The sequence below is a fragment of the Bos taurus genome, chromosome 18 (assembly GCF_002263795.3).
Source record: "Bos taurus isolate L1 Dominette 01449 registration number 42190680 breed Hereford chromosome 18, ARS-UCD2.0, whole genome shotgun sequence".
Lineage (NCBI taxonomy): Eukaryota > Metazoa > Chordata > Mammalia > Artiodactyla > Bovidae > Bos > Bos taurus.
The window spans coordinates 50,938,368-50,958,652 of record NC_037345.1 but is presented as its reverse complement, the minus strand read 5'-3'; the positions used below and the strand labels follow the sequence as shown (position 1 = coordinate 50,958,652).

The 20,285-nt window shown below is 58.7% G+C and overlaps 1 protein-coding gene across 1 annotated transcript in view; it reads left to right on the top strand.

Annotated features, from left to right (window-relative positions):
* MEGF8 (multiple EGF like domains 8) overlaps positions 1 to 20,285 on the top strand; it is a 40,928-nt gene that overhangs the window by 4,179 nt on the left and 16,464 nt on the right. Inside the window, exons 2-27 of the mRNA XM_024979098.2 lie at positions 2,441 to 2,604; positions 2,841 to 3,047; positions 4,014 to 4,194; positions 4,281 to 4,369; positions 5,069 to 5,484; positions 5,928 to 6,073; positions 6,194 to 6,316; positions 8,252 to 8,406; positions 8,742 to 8,861; positions 9,194 to 9,338; positions 9,451 to 9,614; positions 11,793 to 11,993; positions 12,372 to 12,572; positions 12,978 to 13,214; positions 14,011 to 14,129; positions 14,234 to 14,365; positions 14,457 to 14,570; positions 15,041 to 15,289; positions 15,786 to 15,985; positions 16,224 to 16,434; positions 16,529 to 16,778; positions 17,272 to 17,404; positions 18,861 to 19,108; positions 19,198 to 19,308; positions 19,468 to 19,586; positions 19,958 to 20,165. Coding sequence (XP_024834866.1) covers positions 2,441 to 2,604; positions 2,841 to 3,047; positions 4,014 to 4,194; positions 4,281 to 4,369; positions 5,069 to 5,484; positions 5,928 to 6,073; positions 6,194 to 6,316; positions 8,252 to 8,406; positions 8,742 to 8,861; positions 9,194 to 9,338; positions 9,451 to 9,614; positions 11,793 to 11,993; positions 12,372 to 12,572; positions 12,978 to 13,214; positions 14,011 to 14,129; positions 14,234 to 14,365; positions 14,457 to 14,570; positions 15,041 to 15,289; positions 15,786 to 15,985; positions 16,224 to 16,434; positions 16,529 to 16,778; positions 17,272 to 17,404; positions 18,861 to 19,108; positions 19,198 to 19,308; positions 19,468 to 19,586; positions 19,958 to 20,165 — 4,643 coding nt within the window. The remainder of the gene's footprint in view (positions 1 to 2,440; positions 2,605 to 2,840; positions 3,048 to 4,013; positions 4,195 to 4,280; positions 4,370 to 5,068; positions 5,485 to 5,927; positions 6,074 to 6,193; positions 6,317 to 8,251; positions 8,407 to 8,741; positions 8,862 to 9,193; positions 9,339 to 9,450; positions 9,615 to 11,792; positions 11,994 to 12,371; positions 12,573 to 12,977; positions 13,215 to 14,010; positions 14,130 to 14,233; positions 14,366 to 14,456; positions 14,571 to 15,040; positions 15,290 to 15,785; positions 15,986 to 16,223; positions 16,435 to 16,528; positions 16,779 to 17,271; positions 17,405 to 18,860; positions 19,109 to 19,197; positions 19,309 to 19,467; positions 19,587 to 19,957; positions 20,166 to 20,285) is intronic.

The following is a 20,285-nucleotide window of genomic DNA, read 5'->3' as shown; positions in this document are numbered from 1 at the left end:
TTGTGATTCTAGGGACAGAGCTTTTATAGTGTGGTTGAGGCTGGTAAGATTCTGGGAGGTCTGGTTGCCCGGCCTGGCTGAATGGTTCTTCTGCATTCTCCAGACCACAGTTCTAGGTCTCTGTGATGTTCCTGGGGGCTCTGGCCAGAGCCAACAGGGGAGGTGTCAGCTTCAGTATTCTGTCTGGTGTGTTTCTTCCTTCCTTCATCCAGTATTTCCTGAGCCCTTGCTCAGCACCAGGCCCTGGTGGGCAGAATCGGGGAGGGACCCCCAAGATGAGCAGGCCCAGGCCCGGTCCTGTGGGCCTCCTCGGTTGCAGGGGAGGCAGACGTGGACACAGATGGTCCTGGTCCAGAGAAATGGAGGTTGTATTGGAAAGTCAGAACCTGGAGGGACCCCTCACCCAGCCGGGGGGCATCGGGGAAGGCTTCCTGGAGAAGCGGAGGAAGTGTGCTGGCAGGAAGGGAGAACGTGCTCAAGACAAAGAGAGGAGCTTGTGCAAAGGCCCAGCTCCTGATCAAACTGTAAGCCATGGGGAGATGTGGGGCAGGTTGAGACTCCAAACCCCCAGTTAGGGAGCTAAACTTTTTCCTGGAGATGGTGGGGAATCACCGAGGGCTTCTGAGCAGGGGAGGGTGAGGACCAGAGGTGGAGCCAGGGGGATCCTTCAGGGAGTCATGTCAGGGGAAGACAGGAGGTGAGGAAGGAGGCCAGCGCTGGCATGTTGAAGTCACCATCTGGGATCGTCACACCAGCATTGGTGGGTGAGAATCATCCCCAAATTACATCAAGGCAGTTGAGGCCCCGAGAGCCCCAGGAGCTGGTGGAGAGTGGATGGGCGCCTCCAGTGCACGGATGGGTGTAGTGAGGAGCATGGGAAAGGGGGCTGGTCCTCCAGCAGGTCCGAGCAGGGCTGGAGCCCAGGTCTCCTAGTTGCCCCAGCCCACAAGACCACCCTGAGCCCCAGTGAGAGATATGGAGTGAGAGAACCTTCTGGAACCAGATAGCAAGAATGGTGACTTTGCCAGGAGTAGTGGCATTATGAAGTGTGAGGCCCTATCATACATCAGCACTTAAGGCGCCTTATCCGTTACGGCCTCCTGTGTGGCCACAGTCATCTGAACAGTCCCCTGGGCTGGCCACTCAGGCTGCTCCCTCACGGGCAGGCAGTTGATGGCAGCTGGCAGCTCAGCTGGGAATGACAGCTGGGATACCCACACATGGCTCCTCCACGTGATGCTGGCTTTTCATAGCATGACAGCTGGGTTCTGAGAAGGAGTATTCTGCAAGGCCCAGGTAAAAGTGGCAGCTGCCTCTGATCTAGCCTTGAAAGTCCCAGAGCCTCAGGTCTGCTGTTGTGTATTGGCCAAGCTAGTCTCTTCCCAGATACAAGGGGTCAGGAATCAGCCCTTATCTCTCTCTCTTTTAATTTTAAAAAATTTACTTCTTTATTGGTTGCACTGGGTGTTCGTTGCTATGCATGGACTTTCTCTAGTTTCGGCAAGTGGGGGCTTCTCTAGTTATGACATGTGGGCTTCTCATTGCAGTGACTTGTCGTGTAGCACGGGCTCCAGAGCACAGTCTCAGTTGCTCCACAGCACGTGGAATCTTCCCAGACCAGGGATTGAACTTGTGTCCCCTGCATTGGCAGGTGGATTCTTATCCACTGTACCACTGGCGAAGTCCAGCCCTCATCTCTCAATGGGAGGAGTGAGCAAGAAGTTTGAATCGACCACAGTGATCACATCCCCATTTTACAGATGAAGAAACAGATCTAGAGAGGTCTGGTGACTTGCCTGACGTCACACAACTTAACTAGTGGCTAGTAAGTGGCAGAGCTAAGATTTGAGCCCAGACAGTCTGGCTTCAGAGGCTGTGCCCTTGGCTAGTACAATACACAGAGAGAAGAGACTCTGGGTCAGGGAGAGAGGAGCTGTGGTGCACCAAGTTTCGGTCCTTGCCCAGGGGGCAGAAATAGGCCTCTTCTCTTAGAGCTTGGAACACAAGACACCCACAAAGGCCCTTTTCCATCTGGGAGTTTGCCTCTCTGCTCGGGCGTGGACCCTGACCTTCAGGCTTAGGCGTGTTCAAGGCTCAAGAATAAATGGGAGCAGTTCTTTGTGACCACTGGGATGGGGTTCCTCTCTGCATTCCAATTTTCCGAATTTCTGAATGATAGCGGGTGTTCGGCCTGATCTTAGGAGCCCTTCCCAGGGCTGATACTGTCCTTTCTTCTTTGAGCTTCTGTCCCTCTTGCTGTTGCAGCCCCATCCTCCCTGGGCTGGGAGCCTGGGAGCCCCTTGAAGGCAAAGCCCAGGCCTGACTCATCTCGGGGCCCTAGCATTGTGAGGAGCAGGGCTTGGTGTTTGTGGGTGGGCTGCGTGGAGGTGGGAAGGGGAGGTCCACGTCTGAGCCCAGCCTCCCTGTTCTCACCGCGCAGCCCCGAGCTCCCAGCACCGGATCCTACTGGACTTCCTTTTCCTGGACACAGAATGCACTTATGACTACCTGTTCGTGTATGACGGTGACTCCCCCCGCGGGCCCCTGCTGGCCAGTCTGAGTGGGAGCACACGGCCTCCGCCCATCGAGGCTTCCTCGGGCAAGGTTGGTGGGGCTGGGCTGCGGGGCCGTGGCTGGAGGAGCCAAGTGAGTGCGTAGGACATGGGGGTAGACACACAGAGGGAAACACGAGGCCGGGGCACTCGACATCCATCGGAAGGATACGGGGACAAAGAAAGGTGGAGAGAGACAAAGACAGGAGATGGGGTGCCCCAGGGTAGGGGGTGCAGGAGCAGACCCCGCTCCGTGCCACCCCAGAGCCCCGTACCCCATGCCTGCAGATGCTGCTGCACCTCTTCAGCGATGCCAACTACAACCTGCTGGGCTTCAACGCCTCCTTCCGCTTCTCCCTGTGCCCGGGTGGCTGCCGCAGCCATGGGCAGTGCCAGCCCCCAGGGGTGTGTGTCTGTGAGCCGGGCTGGGGGGGCCCCGACTGCAGCCTGCAGGAGTGCTCAGCCTACTGCGGCAGCCATGGCACCTGCACCTCGGTGAGCCTGTCCCCCCGTGTCCCCCTGGACCCCGGCCTGTGGTCACACCTCCCACCCCCACCTCCTGGCTCTGACCCTGCCCCTGCCTGAGACAGCCCCTGCCAGCCTGCCCTCTCCCATGACGCTGACCGCCACCCCCCCCACCCCACCCCAGGACCCTGCTCCGTCCTACAGAATTCCCCTCTCCGTCCACACCCCACTCCCCACCTGTGACTCCATCCCACTCCACCAGGGGGCCCCTCCTCAGCTTGAACCCACTCCCAGCCTCACCTGTAACCCACCTGTCACCTGTGAACCCAGCTTCCTTCCTCTCGCCAGGCCCGACTCCACCTTCCCACCCCTCCACTCTGTCTGGCTTGGGCCCCCAGCTGTGACTTCTGACACCCCCCACCCCAAGTCTTTATTGAATTTGTTACAATATTGCTTGTTTCATGTTTTGGTTTTTTGGCTGCAAGGCACCTCTGCATTGGAAGGTGAAATCTTAACCACTAGGCTGCCAGGGAAATCCCATGATTTCTGACCTTTGACCACTGACCGGGGGCCTAAGCCGTGCATGTCCAGCTCTGGGACTGGATCAGCCTTGAGCCCTCTCTGCCTTGACCTCCCTGGACTTGAGTTCTTCCAGCCCAGGCCGACCCTGACCTCACCGCCGTCTTCTTTTTCTCCAACCCGTCTGTCTGTCTGTCCTCGTTTTTCTTTCTGGGTCTTTTTCCTTTTCCTTTCTCTGCTGGTCTGACTTCTCTCCACTCCTCTGCCTCCCTCCGGTTGTGTCTCTGTGTCCGTCTCTTCCTCTGTCTGCTGCCCTGTCTTGCTCCTGTCTCTCGCCTTGCCTCTCGGTTTTTCCATCTTCCCCTTTCGTGTTCATCTCTTTCCTTTTCACTTTCTGCTCCGCCTGTCTCACTCTGGCTCTTGTCTCTGTTCCCTGCCTGTCTGTCTGTCCCTGCCTGTGTGTCCCCTTGCCCCCAGCCCCTGGGACCGTGCCGCTGTGAGCCTGGTTTCCTGGGACGCGCCTGTGACCTGCACCTGTGGGAGAACCAGGGGGCTGGCTGGTGGCACAACGTGAGTGCCGGGGACCCCGCCTTCTCTGCCCGTATCGGGGCAGCCGGGGCCTTCCTGTCCCCACTGGGGCTGCTGGCTGTTTTTGGAGGTGAGCAGATGGCATGTGATCTGAGTCTGGGGTCTGGAGGCCTGGCAGCCTGTGGCCAGGGCCTGACACTGTCCTCCTCTCCATAGGCCAGGACCTCAACCGCGCGCTGGGGGACCTCGTCCTGTACAACTTCTCTGCCAACACCTGGGAGCGCTGGGACCTGAGCCCTGCCCCGGTACGGACCCCACCTCTGCCCCGCCAGGGGCGCCTGTCCCCTCTGCTGGAGCCAGCCAGGGCATCCTGGTTGCTGTTGTTCAGTCGCACAGTCGTGTCTGACTCTTTGCGACCCCAGGGACTGCAGCATGCCAGGCTTCCCCGTCCTTCATTATCTCCCCAAATTGGCTCGAACTTACACCCACTGAGTCGATGGCACTCCAGAGTGACCCTGTTACCCCGCACACCCCCAGCCCCTGCAGCTTTATGCAGGGTCACCGGCCCCTCCCACTTGTGCTTTTCTCTCTTCTTCCTTTATCTTCCTTTCTGCATCTTACCTCTCTGCGTGTCTCCTGTCTCTCTCTCGGTTCATCTTTCTGTTTTTTGTCTCTGACTCTGAGTCGTCTGCTCTTTTGGTCTCTGTGTCTCGCTCTCTGGGTTGTATCTCTGACTCTCTCTCTTGGTCTCTGTCATTCCTCCTTGACTGCTCCTTCTCTTCCTGTGTTTCTCTGCCACACCTCTCTTTGTGTTCACACGTGTCTGTCTCTCGGGATCTCTCTTTTTTCTCTTGGCACGTGTCCGTCTCTCTCTCTGCCTCTATCGCATCTTCTGTCTTGTCTCTCCGTCCTCCTGTGTCTCGGCATTTCTGTCTGTCCTTGTCCTTCTGGGTGGCACCACCTGTTTCCCTCTCCATCTCTGCATCCTGGTCTCTTCGTCGCAGGCTGCCCGTCACTCCCACGTGGCTGTGGCTTGGGCCGGCTCCCTGGTGCTGATGGGCGGTGAGCTGGCTGATGGCACCCTCACCAGCGACATCTGGGCCTTTAGCCCGATGGGTGGCGGCCGCTGGGAGCTTCTGGCACCACCTGCCTCCAGTCCCTCGGGGCCGCCCGGCCTGGCAGGTCATGCAGCAGCCCTGGTGGACAACACGTGGCTCTATGTGTCTGGTGGCCGCACCCAGCACGACCTCTTCTCCTCCGGCCTCTTCCGTTTCCGCCTCGACGGCACCAGTGGGGGCTATTGGGAGCAGGTGATGCCAGCAGGTGGGCGGCCCCCTGCCGCCACCGGCCATTCCATGGTGTTCCATGCCGCCTCCCGTGCCCTGCTGGTTCACGGTGGACACCGGCCCTCCACTGCCCGGTGAGTGACCTGCCCTCCACCCCCGCCTTGCAGAGCCAGGCCTGGGCCAACACCCCAGGCCTTTAGGCTCTAGCAGTCTTCGCCCACTGATAGACTCCTGTGGTCATTCAGCCACCCCTTCCTTTCTCCTTCACTCATTCATTTGCTCACCCACTCACCATTCTCTACTCTTGTCATCCAACCTCTTGGTCACATGCTTCCCCATGCACGCCCACTCGCCCATCCATCCACCTCACCTCTGCTTGGTGTCCAGCCCTGGCTAGATTATGCAGGGAACCCAGAAATCTGTCGGACTTGGGTCCTGCCTGTGAGTTGCTGCTAGTTCCAAGAGGATAAATATCCAGTAAAGCCAGTCTCAACCCTGGGGGATCATGACTCCTAAGAGCCCAGAGGAGGGAGAGGCCCTTCCTGCCCTGAGCCCCTCTCCTACCCGCCCCTGACAGATTCTCTGTGCGGGTGAACTCCACCGAGCTCTTCCATGTGGATCGGCGCGTGTGGACCACCCTGAAGGGCCGGGAGGGACTTCACGGCCCACGGGAGCGAGCCTTCCACACGGCCAGCGTCCTGGGCAACTACATGCTGGTCTATGGTGAGGAGGCTCCCCGTCCCCGCCCGCCTGCCAAGGGCCTGCGTCTGAGCTGAGACCCCCTGCATGGACGCCCTCACCTCCCCTAGGCTGGCCAGCTGTGCCCCTCTCCTCCTTCCCCAGGGGGCAACGTGCACACCCACTACCAGGAGGAAAAGTGCTATGAAGACGGCATCTTCTTCTACCACCTGGGCTGCCATCAGTGGGTGTCAGGGGCTGAGCTTGCCCCTCCAGGAACTCCAGAGGGTGAGTGGCCCATCTGTTTCTGTCAGGGGCTCCTGAAGGTCACTCATGCCCCCACAGTGATGTGGGACTTTGGGCAGAAACCACCCGGTCCTGTTTGGAGCTGGCCTCAGGAGGCATGGCGGCACTGGGGGCAGGACCAGGGCGTTGTTGCTGTGGAGATGGGAGACATATTCAGTAGCATCAGATCTGGGCTGCAATTGAGGTTTTGCCAGTTTTCAGCCATCCCAGGGAACTGCCTCCAAAGAAGCACCTTTCTCAAGATCAGACAGTGGGAAAATGCTGAAGCGGAATGGCCATTCCTCAACAACCTTTTGTATAAAAGCCATCATTTAATCTCTCTGTACCTCAGCTTCCCCCTCTGTAAACTGTAATAACACTTAAACCTCTGGGACGTGGTGAGAATAAATTGATAAAGTGAAGAACAAGTGAGCACCGTCCAGGAAGGGCCCAACACACCGTCCTAAGAGTGCAGGGCCAGAGGGCTCACTTGGAGGGCGCATGGAGAAGCCTTGCAAGCTCAGGAGATCAGGGGCAGCTTTGCAAATGGGAAGAAAGTCACAGGCCCTCTCCTCGGAAAGACACTTGTGTGCACAAGCCAGGTATATCCTTTCAGCGGGCTCTGGACTTCCCAGAGGCCCATCTGTTCTCCTCACCCTATTGAATAGAAGGGTGGGGACAAAGGGCAAGCGTAAGAGAAGGGACAGTAACATTTAAGGGGTGGGCAGGAGGAGGGGTCCCTAAGGAACTGTTTGACCGTCAGAAATAAAGCCTTGGCCTAGCATTGGAGGCCTCCCATCCCAGCCCCGCTTTAGGCTCCCTCACTAGATAGCCCAGAGTGTGAGGCTTCTGGAGGCCTCTTCTTTGTAGATTTTGACCCCTGGGCCAGGTCCCCTGAACTTACAGAGCAAATAGGTAAGAGAGTGAAGGAGTCACCAATCCCTGACCTCTTACCCATCAGTCAGGACTCTTGGTTGTAAGCGACAGAAAGCCCACTGCTTAAGCAAAAAGAAGAATGTCTTGACTCCCTTGAGTGAAAACTGGCTGCAGGCTGGCCTGGATCCAGGTGGGCGTGTGATGGCCTCAGCCATGTCTCTCTCCAGTTCTCAGTCTCCCGGTTTCCTTCTGTCTCTGGCAGGTTTGCTTTTGTAGATGGTCACCAGCAGCTCTGTGATTATATTCGCCCCCCTTAAAATGCCTGGAGAGAGGGGACAGATGTATATCAATGGCTAATTCATATTGATTTATGGCAGAAACCAACACAATATTGTAAAGCAATTATCCTTTAATTAAAAATAAAATAAATTTTTAAAAAATGCCTGGGAAAAAGACAGTGTCTTTTCCCCAAGAATAGTAGGAATTACGTTCCCTGCCTGAACTAGTCACTGACTCTGATCAGCCTGGGCTCAAGCCCCACTGCTGCCAGAGTCCAGGCCAGCTTGACTTGAGCCTTGGGGAGTGTGAGTGGGAGGGTTGGTTTCCCAGAGGAAATGCAGAGGCTGTCCCTGGAGGGAGGCGGGTGTCGGACAGATGCGAGCCATGTAGCCCACCTCAGCTCCCCGAGGGCAAGGTTCCGTTTACAGAGGAGGAAAGCAGGACTCAGAAAAATCTAGTCTCTTGCCCAAGGTCACACAACTAGTCAGCAGTTGATCTGTGATTTGAAAGCCAGGAAGTGGTAGACCCAGGATTTGAACCCAAGTCCTGATCCCAGAGAGCATGCTCTGTCTGAAAGATGACTCGGGCAGTGGTGTGGGAGCTACAGGAGGTGAGAGAACTTGGGCCAGAGCAGGGCCAGGCAGGCTGGGAGTGTTGCATTGGACAAGTGGGGTCGAAGCATGGGGGGGGGGTCAGGGGTGGTCCTCTAGGTGGGTAACCATGAAGGTGAGAGGGGGAGTTGGGGGGTGGTCTCATGTCCTTGAGGGGTCTGTATTCTCCTAGGCCGAGCAGCGCCTCCTAGTGGCCGGTACTCACACGTGGCGGCTGTGCTTGGTGGCAGTGTCCTGTTGGTGGCCGGGGGGTACAGTGGCCGGCCTCGTGGGGACTTGATGGCCTACAAAGTGCCCCCCTTTGTGTTCCAGGCGCCTGCTCCAGATGTGAGCACTGGGGTGACCGGGAGAGGGTGGCTGAGGAGGAGGTGGCCTGGTTCCCATGGTTAAGGGAAGTTGTGGGCGGAGGGTCCCTGGGAGAAAGGGAAGAGATCCGGAGGGCTGTGACAGGAGGGAGGTCAGACCCCAGGTCCAGGGGAAGAGAAATGGTGATCCCTGGGGCTGAGGGCAGAGGAGCAGTGGTCCCTGGGGCTGCAGAGAAGTGGACGGGGGTCCTCAATGATCTGAGCAGTTGGGGTCCCCTGGAACCATCAGGGTGAGTGGGGGTGTGGGAGAAGGCGCCGGGTCTGAGCACCCTCTCCTCCCTGCCCACCTCTCTGCAGTACCACTTGGACTATTGCTCCATGTACACGGACCACAGCGTCTGCTCCCGAGACCCCGAATGCAGTTGGTGTCAGGGGGCCTGCCAAGCCGCCCCACCTCCTGGGACTCCCTCAGGGGCTGTGAGTGACTGTCCTCGTCCTCTGTCCCCTAGCACAAGACCTGGTCCTCAGTGTCGTCTTCTGCCTAAACCAAGTTGAGACGGAGTTTGCTGCACTTGGGAGACTCATTTTCACTCTTGAGATGGGAATTCCTGACCCTTCACCCTCTTCCCCATCCTTTTGTACTTCTGATCTGTCCCTAGATCCCCCACCCCGTCCTCTTGATCTTTCTGGTTCCAAGTCGGCTCTCAGTCCCTTTCTTCAGTTTCCTGACCTTTCTGCCCCAAGACTCCTGAATCCCAGGTCCCTTAAGCTCCCGTGGGTGGTGACTGCCATGTGTCCCTTCTCTGTAGTGTCCGGCTGCCAGCTGCCTGGGCCTGAGCCGTCTCCTGGGTGACTGCCAGGCCTGCCTGGCGTTCAGCAGCAGTGCGGCTCCCCCCCAGGGGCCCGGTGCCCTGGGCTGGTGCGTGCACAATGAGAGCTGCCTCCCTCGGCCTGGTAAGTGTCCAGTAGCAGCGTTAGCGGGGGGGCGGGGGAGGGGAGGTGGTGGTGGGGGGCACCTCAGCCACCGCACACCGACTTCCCTCTCCCGACCCTCCTGTCCCCACAGAGCAGGCCCGCTGCCGCGGGGAGCAGATCTCCGGCACCGTGGGCTGGTGGGGGCCCGCTCCTGTCTTTGTGACCTCCCTGGAGGCCTGTGTCACCCAGAGCTTCCTGCCTGGCCTGCACCTGCTCACCTTCCAGCAGCCACCCAACGCCTCCCAGCCTGACAAGGTGGGGAAGCCAGGGTGAGGAGCCCAGCATAGAGTGTCGAAGGGCCTGGTCTTAAGATTTCTCATTTTTTTCAAATGGATCTTTTTTAAAAAAAAAGTTTTAAAATTTGTTTATTTATCTTTTGGCTTTGGCTGTGCTGGGTCTTCATCGCTGTGTAGGCTTTTCTCTAGTTGCAGAGGGCAGAGGCTGCTCTCTAGATTCGGTGCACAGGCTTGTCACTGTGGTGGCTTCTCTTGTGGGGAGGACGGGCTCCTGGGCGTGTGGGCTTCGGTAGTTGCAGCACGCAGGCTCAGCAGTTGTAGCTCTCAGGGTCTAGAGCACAAACTCAATAGTTATGGCACAGGGGCTTATTTGCTCCATGGCATGTGGGATCTTCCCGGACCAGGGATTGAACTTGTGTTTCCTGCATTGGCAAGGTGGATTCTTTACCACTGAGCCACCAGGGAAGCCCTCACGTGGACCTTTATCACTCTTGTGTTTACCCCTTAAGTCTTCACATTCAAGGATCTGATTTTCCTTATTGACTTAAATTTTTTTTTTTTTCCCTGAAAAACTGTGGTGAGATAACACATAACATAAAATTTACCCTTAGTGATATTTAGCGCATTCACGATATAGTGCAACTGTCACCACTCTCTAGTTTGAAAATATTTTTATCACCCCAAGGGGAAGCCCCAGATCCATTAAGGTACCACTCTCCGCTCCTCTCTCCCTTTGGCCTCTGGCAGCCACTGACCAAATCCACTGTATCTGGATTTGTTAACCCTGAATAGGTCGTACGATGGAATCGTATAATACATGGCCTTTTGTGTGTGGCTTCATCCACTCAGCAAACGTTTTCGAGGCTCATCCGTGTAGTGGCACGTGTCAGAGCTTCATTCCTTTTCTAAAAAATCATTTGTTTGTTGTGCTGGGTCTTCGTTGCTGTGGGTGGGCTCTCTGCAGCTGCAGTGAGGGGGACAGTCTGTTGCATTGCACGGGGGTCTCATTGCAGTGGCTTCTCTTGTTGCAGAGCACAGACTCGAGGTGCACGGGGCTCAGTAGTTGTGGCACATTTGGATTTCTAAACTATCCTTCCACAGTTTACCCATTCAAATATGAGTAAATTGATATTTAATTATTTTTGTTTCTTGTGGAAAAAGTAACATGCCGTCTACACTGTACTGCTGCTTTCCTTTTTTTTCTTGGTGTATCCTGGCAAGCTTCCCATAGCAGAACTTGGGAAACATTCTCTCTCTCTTTTTTTAACAGCTTCATAATATTCCATTTACATTCGAATGCCGTAGTGTTCTAGTTTATTTAAACAGTCTCCCGTGGGCTTTCCCAGGTGGCCTAGTGATAAAGAATCTGCCTGTCAGTGCAGGAGACATAAGAGATACTGGTTTGATCCCTGGATTGGGAAGATCCCCTGGAGGAGGGCATGGCAACCCACTCCAGTATTCTTGCCTAGAGAATCCCATGGACAGAGGAGCCTGTTGGGCTATGGTTCATAGGGTTGCAAAGAGTCAGGCACAACTGAAGCAACTTAGCATGCACGTACCCATGATGAATACTTGGGTTGTTCTCCCTTTCACAATTATAAAAACACATACTAGCAGTAAATCATGTAATACGTCCGTTGCTCTCAATGTTGGATCTGGACTCCTTTTTTTTAATCTTTTTAACTTATAACTTACATACTGGTTCATTTTACAACAAAGAACAGGATACATAGGGTGAGGTCCTGAAGGGATCTCATCTTCTGTCCCCATGGAGTTGGGGTGAGACATCTTCCTAGAACATGAGTGTGTTCACTAACCTGTAACCTGGAAGTTTTCCAAACCCCCTAGTTAAGGGAGCTGGACTCTTAAGGGCTTAAGTGGAAAGATAGGATGTTGAGGAAGAAGCTGCTGAGAGGTCCAGGGCCCTGGAGTTTAATGAGAGGTGGAGATGAGCAGGGCCTGGGACCCTGCTGTCTGCTATCCGATTTGGAGCCCAGCTCCCTTCCTAGAGTGACGATGGGTGAGCTGTCTGTCACCCCTGCACCCCTAATCCTGGCCTCAGACTCCCATTTAGTAAAACAGAAGAGGAGATTAGGTTGCTTGGTCTCTTCGGTTCGGCTGTGGCTGGAGAGGCCTGAGACGCACGGGGCCGGGCAGAGAAGTCCTCAAGCTCACCTCCCCTGCTTGGCCGGCACAGGTCTTGATCGTCCGCAGCACGACCATCACCCTGACGCCGAGCTCAGAGACCGACGTGTCCCTGGTCTACCGTGGCTTCATCCACCCGCTGCTGCCGGGAGGCCCTGGGGGGTCTGGGGCTGAGGATGTGGCCGTGTGGGCCCGGGCCCAGCGCCTGCATGTGCTGGCCCGGATGGCCCGGGGCCCGGACACAGAAAACATGGTAAGAATGCCTGGGACACTCAGCAGGCTATTTGCGGTAAATACAGGGGGCATAGGTGTGTGGCAGGGAGTCGCACTGGGGAGAATCTGGAGGCCTGGGATATATCCTTAGTGGAGGGAGGGCCTGGGGGGTCTTCATTTGAACAGAATTGGAGGGGAATTTTGAAAAAAGTGGAAGCTCTCAGTTACCAGGTCAGACTCCCCTGAGTAGAAGGTGGGTCGCTGGGAGGTTTGGGGGTGCTGGGAGGTTCTTAGGGTCTAAGGAACTCAGGCCCTCCTCTTCCCTGGAGGGGGTAGGTGCTTGGTGGGTTTGGGGCTCTTGGGGATTTCAGGAGCCAGAGTGTGGGTGGCACATTCAGGGGCCTCATCTGTCCCCCAGGAGGAGGTGGGGCGCTGGGTGGCACAGCAGGAGAAGGAGACGAGGCGGCTGCAGCGCCCAGGGTCAGCTCGCCTCTTCCCACTGCCCGGCCGGGGCCACAAGTATGCAGTAGAGATCCGGGGCCAGCTCAATGGCTCAGCAGGCCCCGGGCACAGTGAGCTCACCCTGCTGTGGGACCGGACTGGCGTGCCAGGTGGCAGCGTAAGTACCCAGACGCCCTGGACTTGCTGAACCCAGGGCCATGAATTAACTCCCTTGACCCTCACCTCTTACTTGTTGACTCCTGAACTCTGGGCCTTACCTTGAACCTCCCAGACCCCAGTATCTGACCTCCAGAGTCTGACCCCTCGCCACATCTCCGAGGCCTCCCACCCTGACCTCGCTGACCCTGACTTCTGCCCTCCCTACTTTGACCTCTGATCTCTAGATTCTCTCAAACCCCGATCCCTTTAGTCTCCCAGTGGCCTAGATCCTGACTTTTTGCATGTCCAAATTCTCAGCCTTGTCTCCAAACCCTTAAGTCTTTGGCTCCAAACACTGATCCCTGTCCCAAACCTTGACCTGGAGCATGGAGCCCTCACCCTCCTCTGACACCCTCACCCCCAGGAGATCTCCTTCTTCTTCCTGGAGCCCTACCGCTCGTCGGCCTGCGCCTCCTACTCCTCCTGCCTGGGCTGCCTGGCAGACCAGGGCTGCGGCTGGTGCCTGGCCAGCGCCACCTGCCACCTGCGCCAGAGCGGCGCCCACTGTAGGGACGCTGGGGCCGGCGGGTCCCTGCTCGTGCTGGTGCCTGCCCTCTGCCCGCTCTGCGAGGAGCATCGCGACTGCCACGCCTGCACCCAGGTGCGCACCAGGCTGCAGCGGGGAGGTCTCGGAGCGGAGTCGGCCAGAGCAGGCGACTCAGCCCTGGGGGGTGGGTCCCCAGGACTGGCTGAGGGACCCTGGGTAGTGGTGAGGGCAGACAGCTGGGGCGCTTGTTGTTAGCAGGTGAGAGTCAGGTGGGAGAGGGGCTGGAGAGCGGGCTTGACATAGGCATGACTCTGCACGTGGCAGGGACTGGAGAACCGAGCTGGACATCTCTGCACCAGAGGGGCGTTATCCGCTGGACAGCAGAGCCCGAGAGCAGGTCTTAAGGCCTGCTGGCTTCAGAAGTTCAAGTCCCGTAGTCAGCCCTTCACCTCCTTCCTTCCACATTGCTTGGGAGGGTCAAGGGAGCCTCAAGGGCTCCAGACTTTCACCCCCCACCCCCACCCTGGGCACTCGAGTCCCAAGGGGAAGGAGAACACCTTCCTGTCCCCACCGCACCGCCATCCCTCAGCTCAACAGAGATTGCCAAAGAGCCTTTCCTGTGCTTCTGTTGGGGCTGGTGCCAGCTCCGGGACCAGTGAGGCTGGGGGGAGGGAGGGTGACCCCTCGCCCATCTCTGGATCCTGGGGATTGGGTCAGCCCCACCTGGACCACACAAAGTGGCGCTACTGCCCCGAAAGCGAGCCGTGCGGGTCAGGCGGAACCCGTGGATCTCCCTGGCTGCAGGAGGGAGGCGGGCTTGGACCAGGGATCTGTGAGCCGGTGCTGGGGGCCTGGCGCCAGGAGGCCCAGGGGAAGCTTCAGCTGGGCTCTTCCTCTTCTGTCCTCCCAGGACCCCTTCTGTGAGTGGCATCAGAGCACCAGCCGCAAGGGGGACGCGGCGTGCAGCCGGCGCGGCCGGGGTCGGGGCGCCCTGAAGAGTCCGGAAGAGTGCCCCCCACTCTGCAGCCAGTGAGCTCCGCTGGGCTCAGGGAGAGGGCGTGTGAGGGTGTGTGGGGGGCCGGGCTGCGCCCTGACCCGGTGCCCCCGTGCCCCCGTGCCCTGCCTGCCCCCAGGCGCCTGACCTGTGACGACTGCCTGGCCAACTCGAGCCAGTGCGCCTGGTGCCAGTCCACCCGCACCTGCTTCCTGTTCGCCGCCTACCTGGCCCGGTACCCGCACGGGGGCTGCCGAGGCTGGGACGACAGGTGCGGGCGGGCGGCAGGGGCGCGGAAGGGGAGGGTGGAGGTGGGGCGGGGCGGGGGTAGCTCGGGCGGCCTCACACCCGCCTCCCCACAGCGTGCACTCGGAGCCTCGGTGCCGGAGCTGTGACCGCTTCCCGAGCTGTCACGAGTGTCTGCAGAGCCATGAGTGTGGCTGGTGTGGAAACGAGGACAACCCCACGCTGGGCCGGTGAGGGGGCGGGGCCGGGGGCGGGGCCGCGGGGGCTCGCTGCCCACCCTGATTCTCACAGCCTCTTTGTTTCTCTGCCCCTTGGCCTTTTTCTCTGTTCTTCTCCCCCTTCTCTCTCTCTCTCTTCTCCCTCCCAACTCTTTCCCTGTTTCTGTGACTTGTTTTCTCTCATCTTCCCTTCTGTTTTCTTTCTTCTGATCTTTGTGTTTCTCCTCTGTCTCCCTTTGTCTATAATACCCCCCCCGCCCCCCCCCCGCACCCCCCCCCCCCCCCCGCCGCTGTCCTTTAAAATCGTTTTTGCCTGGCTTCCCTGGGGTTTTCTCTGCCTCTCTTCCATTTCTCCTGTCTGTCTCCATATTCATCTTTGTGTCTCTCTGGTTTATCTCCTCTCTCCCTGTCCCCGTCTCTCTGTCTCTCTCCTTACTTTGCCCCTCCACCCCAATCGCCTTCTTCAACCCCACTCCCCGCAGTTGCCTCCAAGGGGACTTCTCAGGGCCTCTGAGTGGGGGGAACTGCTCCCTGTGGGTCGGGGAGGGCCTGGGGCTGTCTGTGGCCCTCCCCGCCCGCTGGGCGTATGCCCGCTGTCCGGATGTAGACGAGTGCCGCCTGGGCCTGGCGCGGTGCCACCTGCGGGCGACCTGCCTGAACACACCCCTCAGCTACGAGTGTCACTGCCAGAGGGGCTACCAGGGCGATGGCGTCACTTACTGCAACCGCACGTGAGTGGGGCCTGGGTTTCCATGGAGACATCGGCCCAGGGCGGGTCCGGGCGGAGACGCTGGGAGGAACTGATCCTGGTGTTAGGCTGCCTTCCCCGGAGCAAGCCTCCCCAGTGAGCCTTGGGTTTTTACCTGGCAGAACAGGCCCTCATTAGAGTGACAGGGTCCTCAGTGTTACACAGTTACTGTGGAGACGGGTCACCCTTGGACTGGAGGCCGCAGTTGCCATAGAGATGGAGGAGGACCAAGTTGAAAGGGGTTTTCACAGAGAACAGACCACCAGTGGTGATATTTGGTTTCTATAGAGACAGGAGTTACTACATGTGATGGGGTTACCTTGGAGACAGGGCCACCCACGGAGTCCAGGATCCTGGAACAGGCAGTAGCTTCTGATGGTGTTGCCATGGAGATACTGGGGTGGAGCCGGGAGAGGGGTGGATGCCTTGGGGGCTCCAGGCCTGCCCATCCTTCCCCCACCCCCACCACGCCCCCTCAGGTGCCTGGAGGACTGTGGCCACGGTGTGTGCAGCGGCCCCCCAGACTTCACCTGCGTGTGTGACCTGGGCTGGACATCAGACCTGCCCCTTCCCACGCCGGCCCCCGGCCCCCCCGCCCCCCGCTGTTCGCGGGACTGTGGCTGCAACTTCCACAGCCACTGCCACAAGCGGGGGCCCGGCTTCTGCGATGAGTGCCAGGGTGAGCAGCCAGCCCGCTGGCCTCGGGCACCTCCCTGGGGCTCCTGAGTCCCCACCCCCAGCTCCAGGTCCCTCGGTCCCACTGCCTGTTCAGCGCCCGCCCTCCCTCCTGGTATCTGCACTTCCTCCTCAGTCTGGGTCCCAGTTGCCCTGCTTTGAGCCAGGTGGGGTCAGACAGGGTTGGGCTCCTTCCTGCCTTGGCCCCTGACCCTGCCTCCTGCCCGCGGGGACCTCCACAGACTGGACGTGGGGGGAGCACTGTGAGCGGTGCCGGCCTGGAAGCTTCGGGAATGCCACAGGCTCCGGCGGCTGCCGGCCCTGCCAGTGCAACGGGCATGGGGACCCTCGCCGAGGCCACTGTGACAACCTCAGCGGGCTCTGCTTCTGCCAGGACCACACCGAGGGTGCCCACTGCCAGCTCTGCTCCCCTGGCTACTACGGGGACCCTCGGTGAGCCAGGGGCCAGCCAGGCCGGGGTGCGAGGCAGGGACGTGGCGGGCTAGGACAGGACTGATCTGACGCTGCCTTTCCTCTCTCCCCCCAGGGCAGGTGGCTCCTGCTTCCGGGAGTGTGGGGGTCGTGCCCTCCTCACCAACGTGTCCTCAGTGGCACTGGGCTCACGCCGGTTTGGGGGGCTCCTGCCTGCAGGTGGCGGGGCAGCAAGAGCGGGGCCTGGCCTGTCCTACTGTGTGTGGGTTGTCTCGGCCACTGAGGTGCTGCAGCCCTGTGCCCCCGGGACCCTCTGTCCCCCGCTTACCCTCACCTTCTCCCCCGACAGCAGCACCCCGTGCACGGTGAGCACCAAGGGCGCTCATGACAGGCCCACTTTCCCCCACCCAGGGGGAACCTTCAGACAGACCCTGGCCCCCATGTCCCTCCCAACTCTATTCCTCAGGCCCCTACCCCTCTGTTCCTCAGCCCACAGACCCTCCCACTTCCCAGGCTGCCTCCTGTTTCCTGGACCCCAGTTTCCCATTCCCCAGTCCAGGCATGGTAAACGTTTGTACCTTGAGGGCCAACTCTGATCGATTGGTAGTGGCTGCCAGGATCTGTGTATTGAGAGACTCCATGCACAAGTGCCTGATTGATTAACCATGTCTGCTGTCAACACAGGCGTGGGAATGGTGGCCTCCATGCCACAGCGTGACAGTCAGATTAGGTGGTTCAAGCAGCTTTTGCCCCCATCTCAGATTGCTCTCTCTTTTTGAGCTCCTCTCCTCCCAGACCCCAAGCATAGCTTTGTCTCTTCCTCATCATCCCCTGATCCTTGACTCCTCACCCCTCCAGCTGAGCTATGTCCTGGCCTTTGATGGATTCCCACGCTTCCTAGACACTGGTGTCGTCCAGTCGGACCGTAGCCTCATCGCTGCGTTTTGCGGCCAGCGGCGGGACCGGCCCCTCACTGTGCAGGCCCTGTCTGGTATGGGCACTGGGGGAATGGGACCGCTGTCTGGGACTGTCCTTTGTCCCTGTACTTTGCTGCCTGAGGTGGGCTCAAGACCCAGCCTGACTGTCCCAGCAACTGATTTGCTGGGTGATGCAATCCTTGCCACCTCTGGGTCTCAGTTTCTTCAGCTGAAGATTGTACTGCCTGGGTTATGTTTCTGGAAAGAAGGTCCAAATGGGGGACACAGAATGTAGCTGGTGTGGCCCCTGAGCATCTCTCTCCTCAGCCTAGTGGTTCTCAACCAGGAGTGACTTTGCCCCTTGGGGTATTTGGCTGTGTCTGGCGATGTTCTGATTGTCACGATTGGAGGTACTACTGGTATCCCATGGTTAGGGGTATCCCATGGGTGGGGGCCAGAGATGCTGCTCTGCAGTGAAAGGGCCCACGTTTGAAGTGCTTCTCTTCATGTTGTAAAACCAAGTGGCTGCAAGGTTGTGAGAGGGCAGAGTTGGAGTTGTTCTGCTGGCGATGGCATGCAAGCCCAGACCCTGCACAGCGAGCTTCTAGAGCTGAGGGGTCCTCTGTGTCATTTCACCCAGAAAACATTTACTGAGCACCCAGCTGTCAAGCTGGGCCTGCCTGGGCTCCATGCTGGGCGTGTCGAAGGGAATCAGGGACACAGGCACTGCCTTCATGGACTCACAGCAGAAGGGGACGTGACAAACAGCAGTGAACAAATTATAGTCAGAATAGTGACACTTTTTTGAGAAGGAACGAGAGGAAATGGAAAGGACTGGGGACCTGGCCTGTCTGGGGAGGTGAGGAAGGATTCTTTGCAGAAGTGAAATTTTACTTGAGGCCTGAAGGGGGCGGTGTGGGCAAGGACGACTACTGAGGGAGGCATAGCAGATGCCTGCCCAGGCTCTGAGACCTGCCAGCCCAGGAGACGCGGGTTCGATCCCTGGGTCAGAAAGATTCCCCTGGAGAAGGAAATGGCAACCCACTCCCTTATTCTTGCCTGGGAAATCCAGTGGACAGAGGAACCCTGCAGGCTACAGTCCAGGGAGTCGCAAAGAGTCGGACACGACTTGGCGACTAAACAACGACAAACAATAACTTCCTATTCTGAGAATAGGAAGCTGGTCAGTGGTGCTGGAGTGCAAAGAGCTGGGAGGGTGAGAGGTGATGCGATCAGAGAGCCCGCAGGCCTACCGACTCTGTATTTTTAAAAAATATTTATTTATTTGGCTGCACTGGGTCTTAGTTGTAGCACGAGCTTAGTTGCAACATGTGAGCTCTTAATTGGCAGCATGCAGTTAGTTGTGGCGTGTGGGATCTAGTTCCCTGATCAGGGATCGAACCCATCCCCCCCTGCATGGGGAGCGCGGAGTCTCAACCACTGGACCACCAGGGACGCCCAACCCCTGTCTCTTTGGATATCACTTTGTTGTGGTCTTGTGATGAACCTCTGGACTCTCTCCTCCAACAGGGCTGCTGGTACTGCACTGGGAGGCCAATGGCTCCTCATCCTGGGGCTTCAATGCCTCCGTGGGCTCTGCCCGCTGTGGGTCAGGGGGCCCCGGGAGCTGCCCTGTCCCCCAGGAGTGTGTGCCCCAGGATGGGGTCCCAGGTGCTGGACTCTGCCGGTGTCCCCAGGGCTGGGCTGGCCCGCACTGCCGCATGGCTGTGTGTCCTGAGAACTGTAATGCCCACAACGGGGCGGGGACGTGTAATCAGGTACGGGTAGAAGAGAGCAAGCCAGGTGGGATGGAGGGTGGGGGTGGTAATCAGGGCAACCCCCCCCAGCTGCTTCTGCTGTCCCCCAGAGCCTGGGCGTGTGCGTCTGTGCTGAGGGCTTTGGGGGTCCTGACTGTGCCACGAAGCTGGATGGTGGGCAGCTGGTCTGGGAGACCCTCATGGACAGCCGCCTCTCAGCTGTGAGTTATGGACACCACTCCCCAGGGAGGTGCCGGGCAGCGCGCCTCCTGGATCATTCTCCCCGCTCCACTCCCCAGACTACCCCCAGAGACCCTGTACCCAGCCTGCCACTTGGTAATGACCTCCCCTGAGCCCTCCTGTCCGCGCCCCACCCCCAGGACACTGCCAGCCGCTTCCTGCACCGCCTGGGGCACACGATGGTGGAGGGACCTGATGCCACCTTGTGGATGTTTGGGGGCCTGGGCCTGCCCCAGGGGCTGCTGGGAAACCTGTATAGGTGAGGACGGCCCTGGGAAGGTGGGACGCCTGAATGACAAAAGGTCTCCTCAGGGGAGGCTGAGATGCCTGTCCCATAAGAGTCCCCTGTGGGGGGTGCAGAAAAGTCTCCACAGGTGCAGGGTACCTCAAAGGATGCTGGGATGCTTGCACAGGAGGCTTACCTCATGGGCTGGGGTGCTTACTGGGGTGGTGGTACCCCAGAGGATGGCACAGTGATTGTCATAGAAGGGTCACCTTAAGGGTGTTGGGGTACCTACCAAGTGGGGGGTGATCCCAGGGGATGCTGGGGTACAGTGGGGGGATGTCACCCCAGGGGGTTATGGGCTGACTGCCACATAGTGAGGCTGCTTTTTTGCATCTTGGCCCCAGGTACTCAGTGAGTGAACGGCGGTGGACACAGATGTTGGCAGGAGCCGAGGATGGGGGCCCAGGCCCCTCCCCTCGCTCTTTCCACGCTGCTGCCTACGTGCCTGCTGGCCGTGGGGCCATGTACCTGCTGGGGGGGCTCACAGCTGGGGGCATCGCCCGGGACTTCTGGGTCCTCAACCTCACCACCCTGCAGTGGCGGCAGGAGAAGGTAAGCATCTCAATCCCCAGGTCCCCACAGCCAGGCTCCAGCAGGGATGGCAAGAGCAGCTCCAGCCATCCTTGCCCCCAGAGGAGGACGCTTCCTCCTGGGGCCCCAGCACAAGTCCCA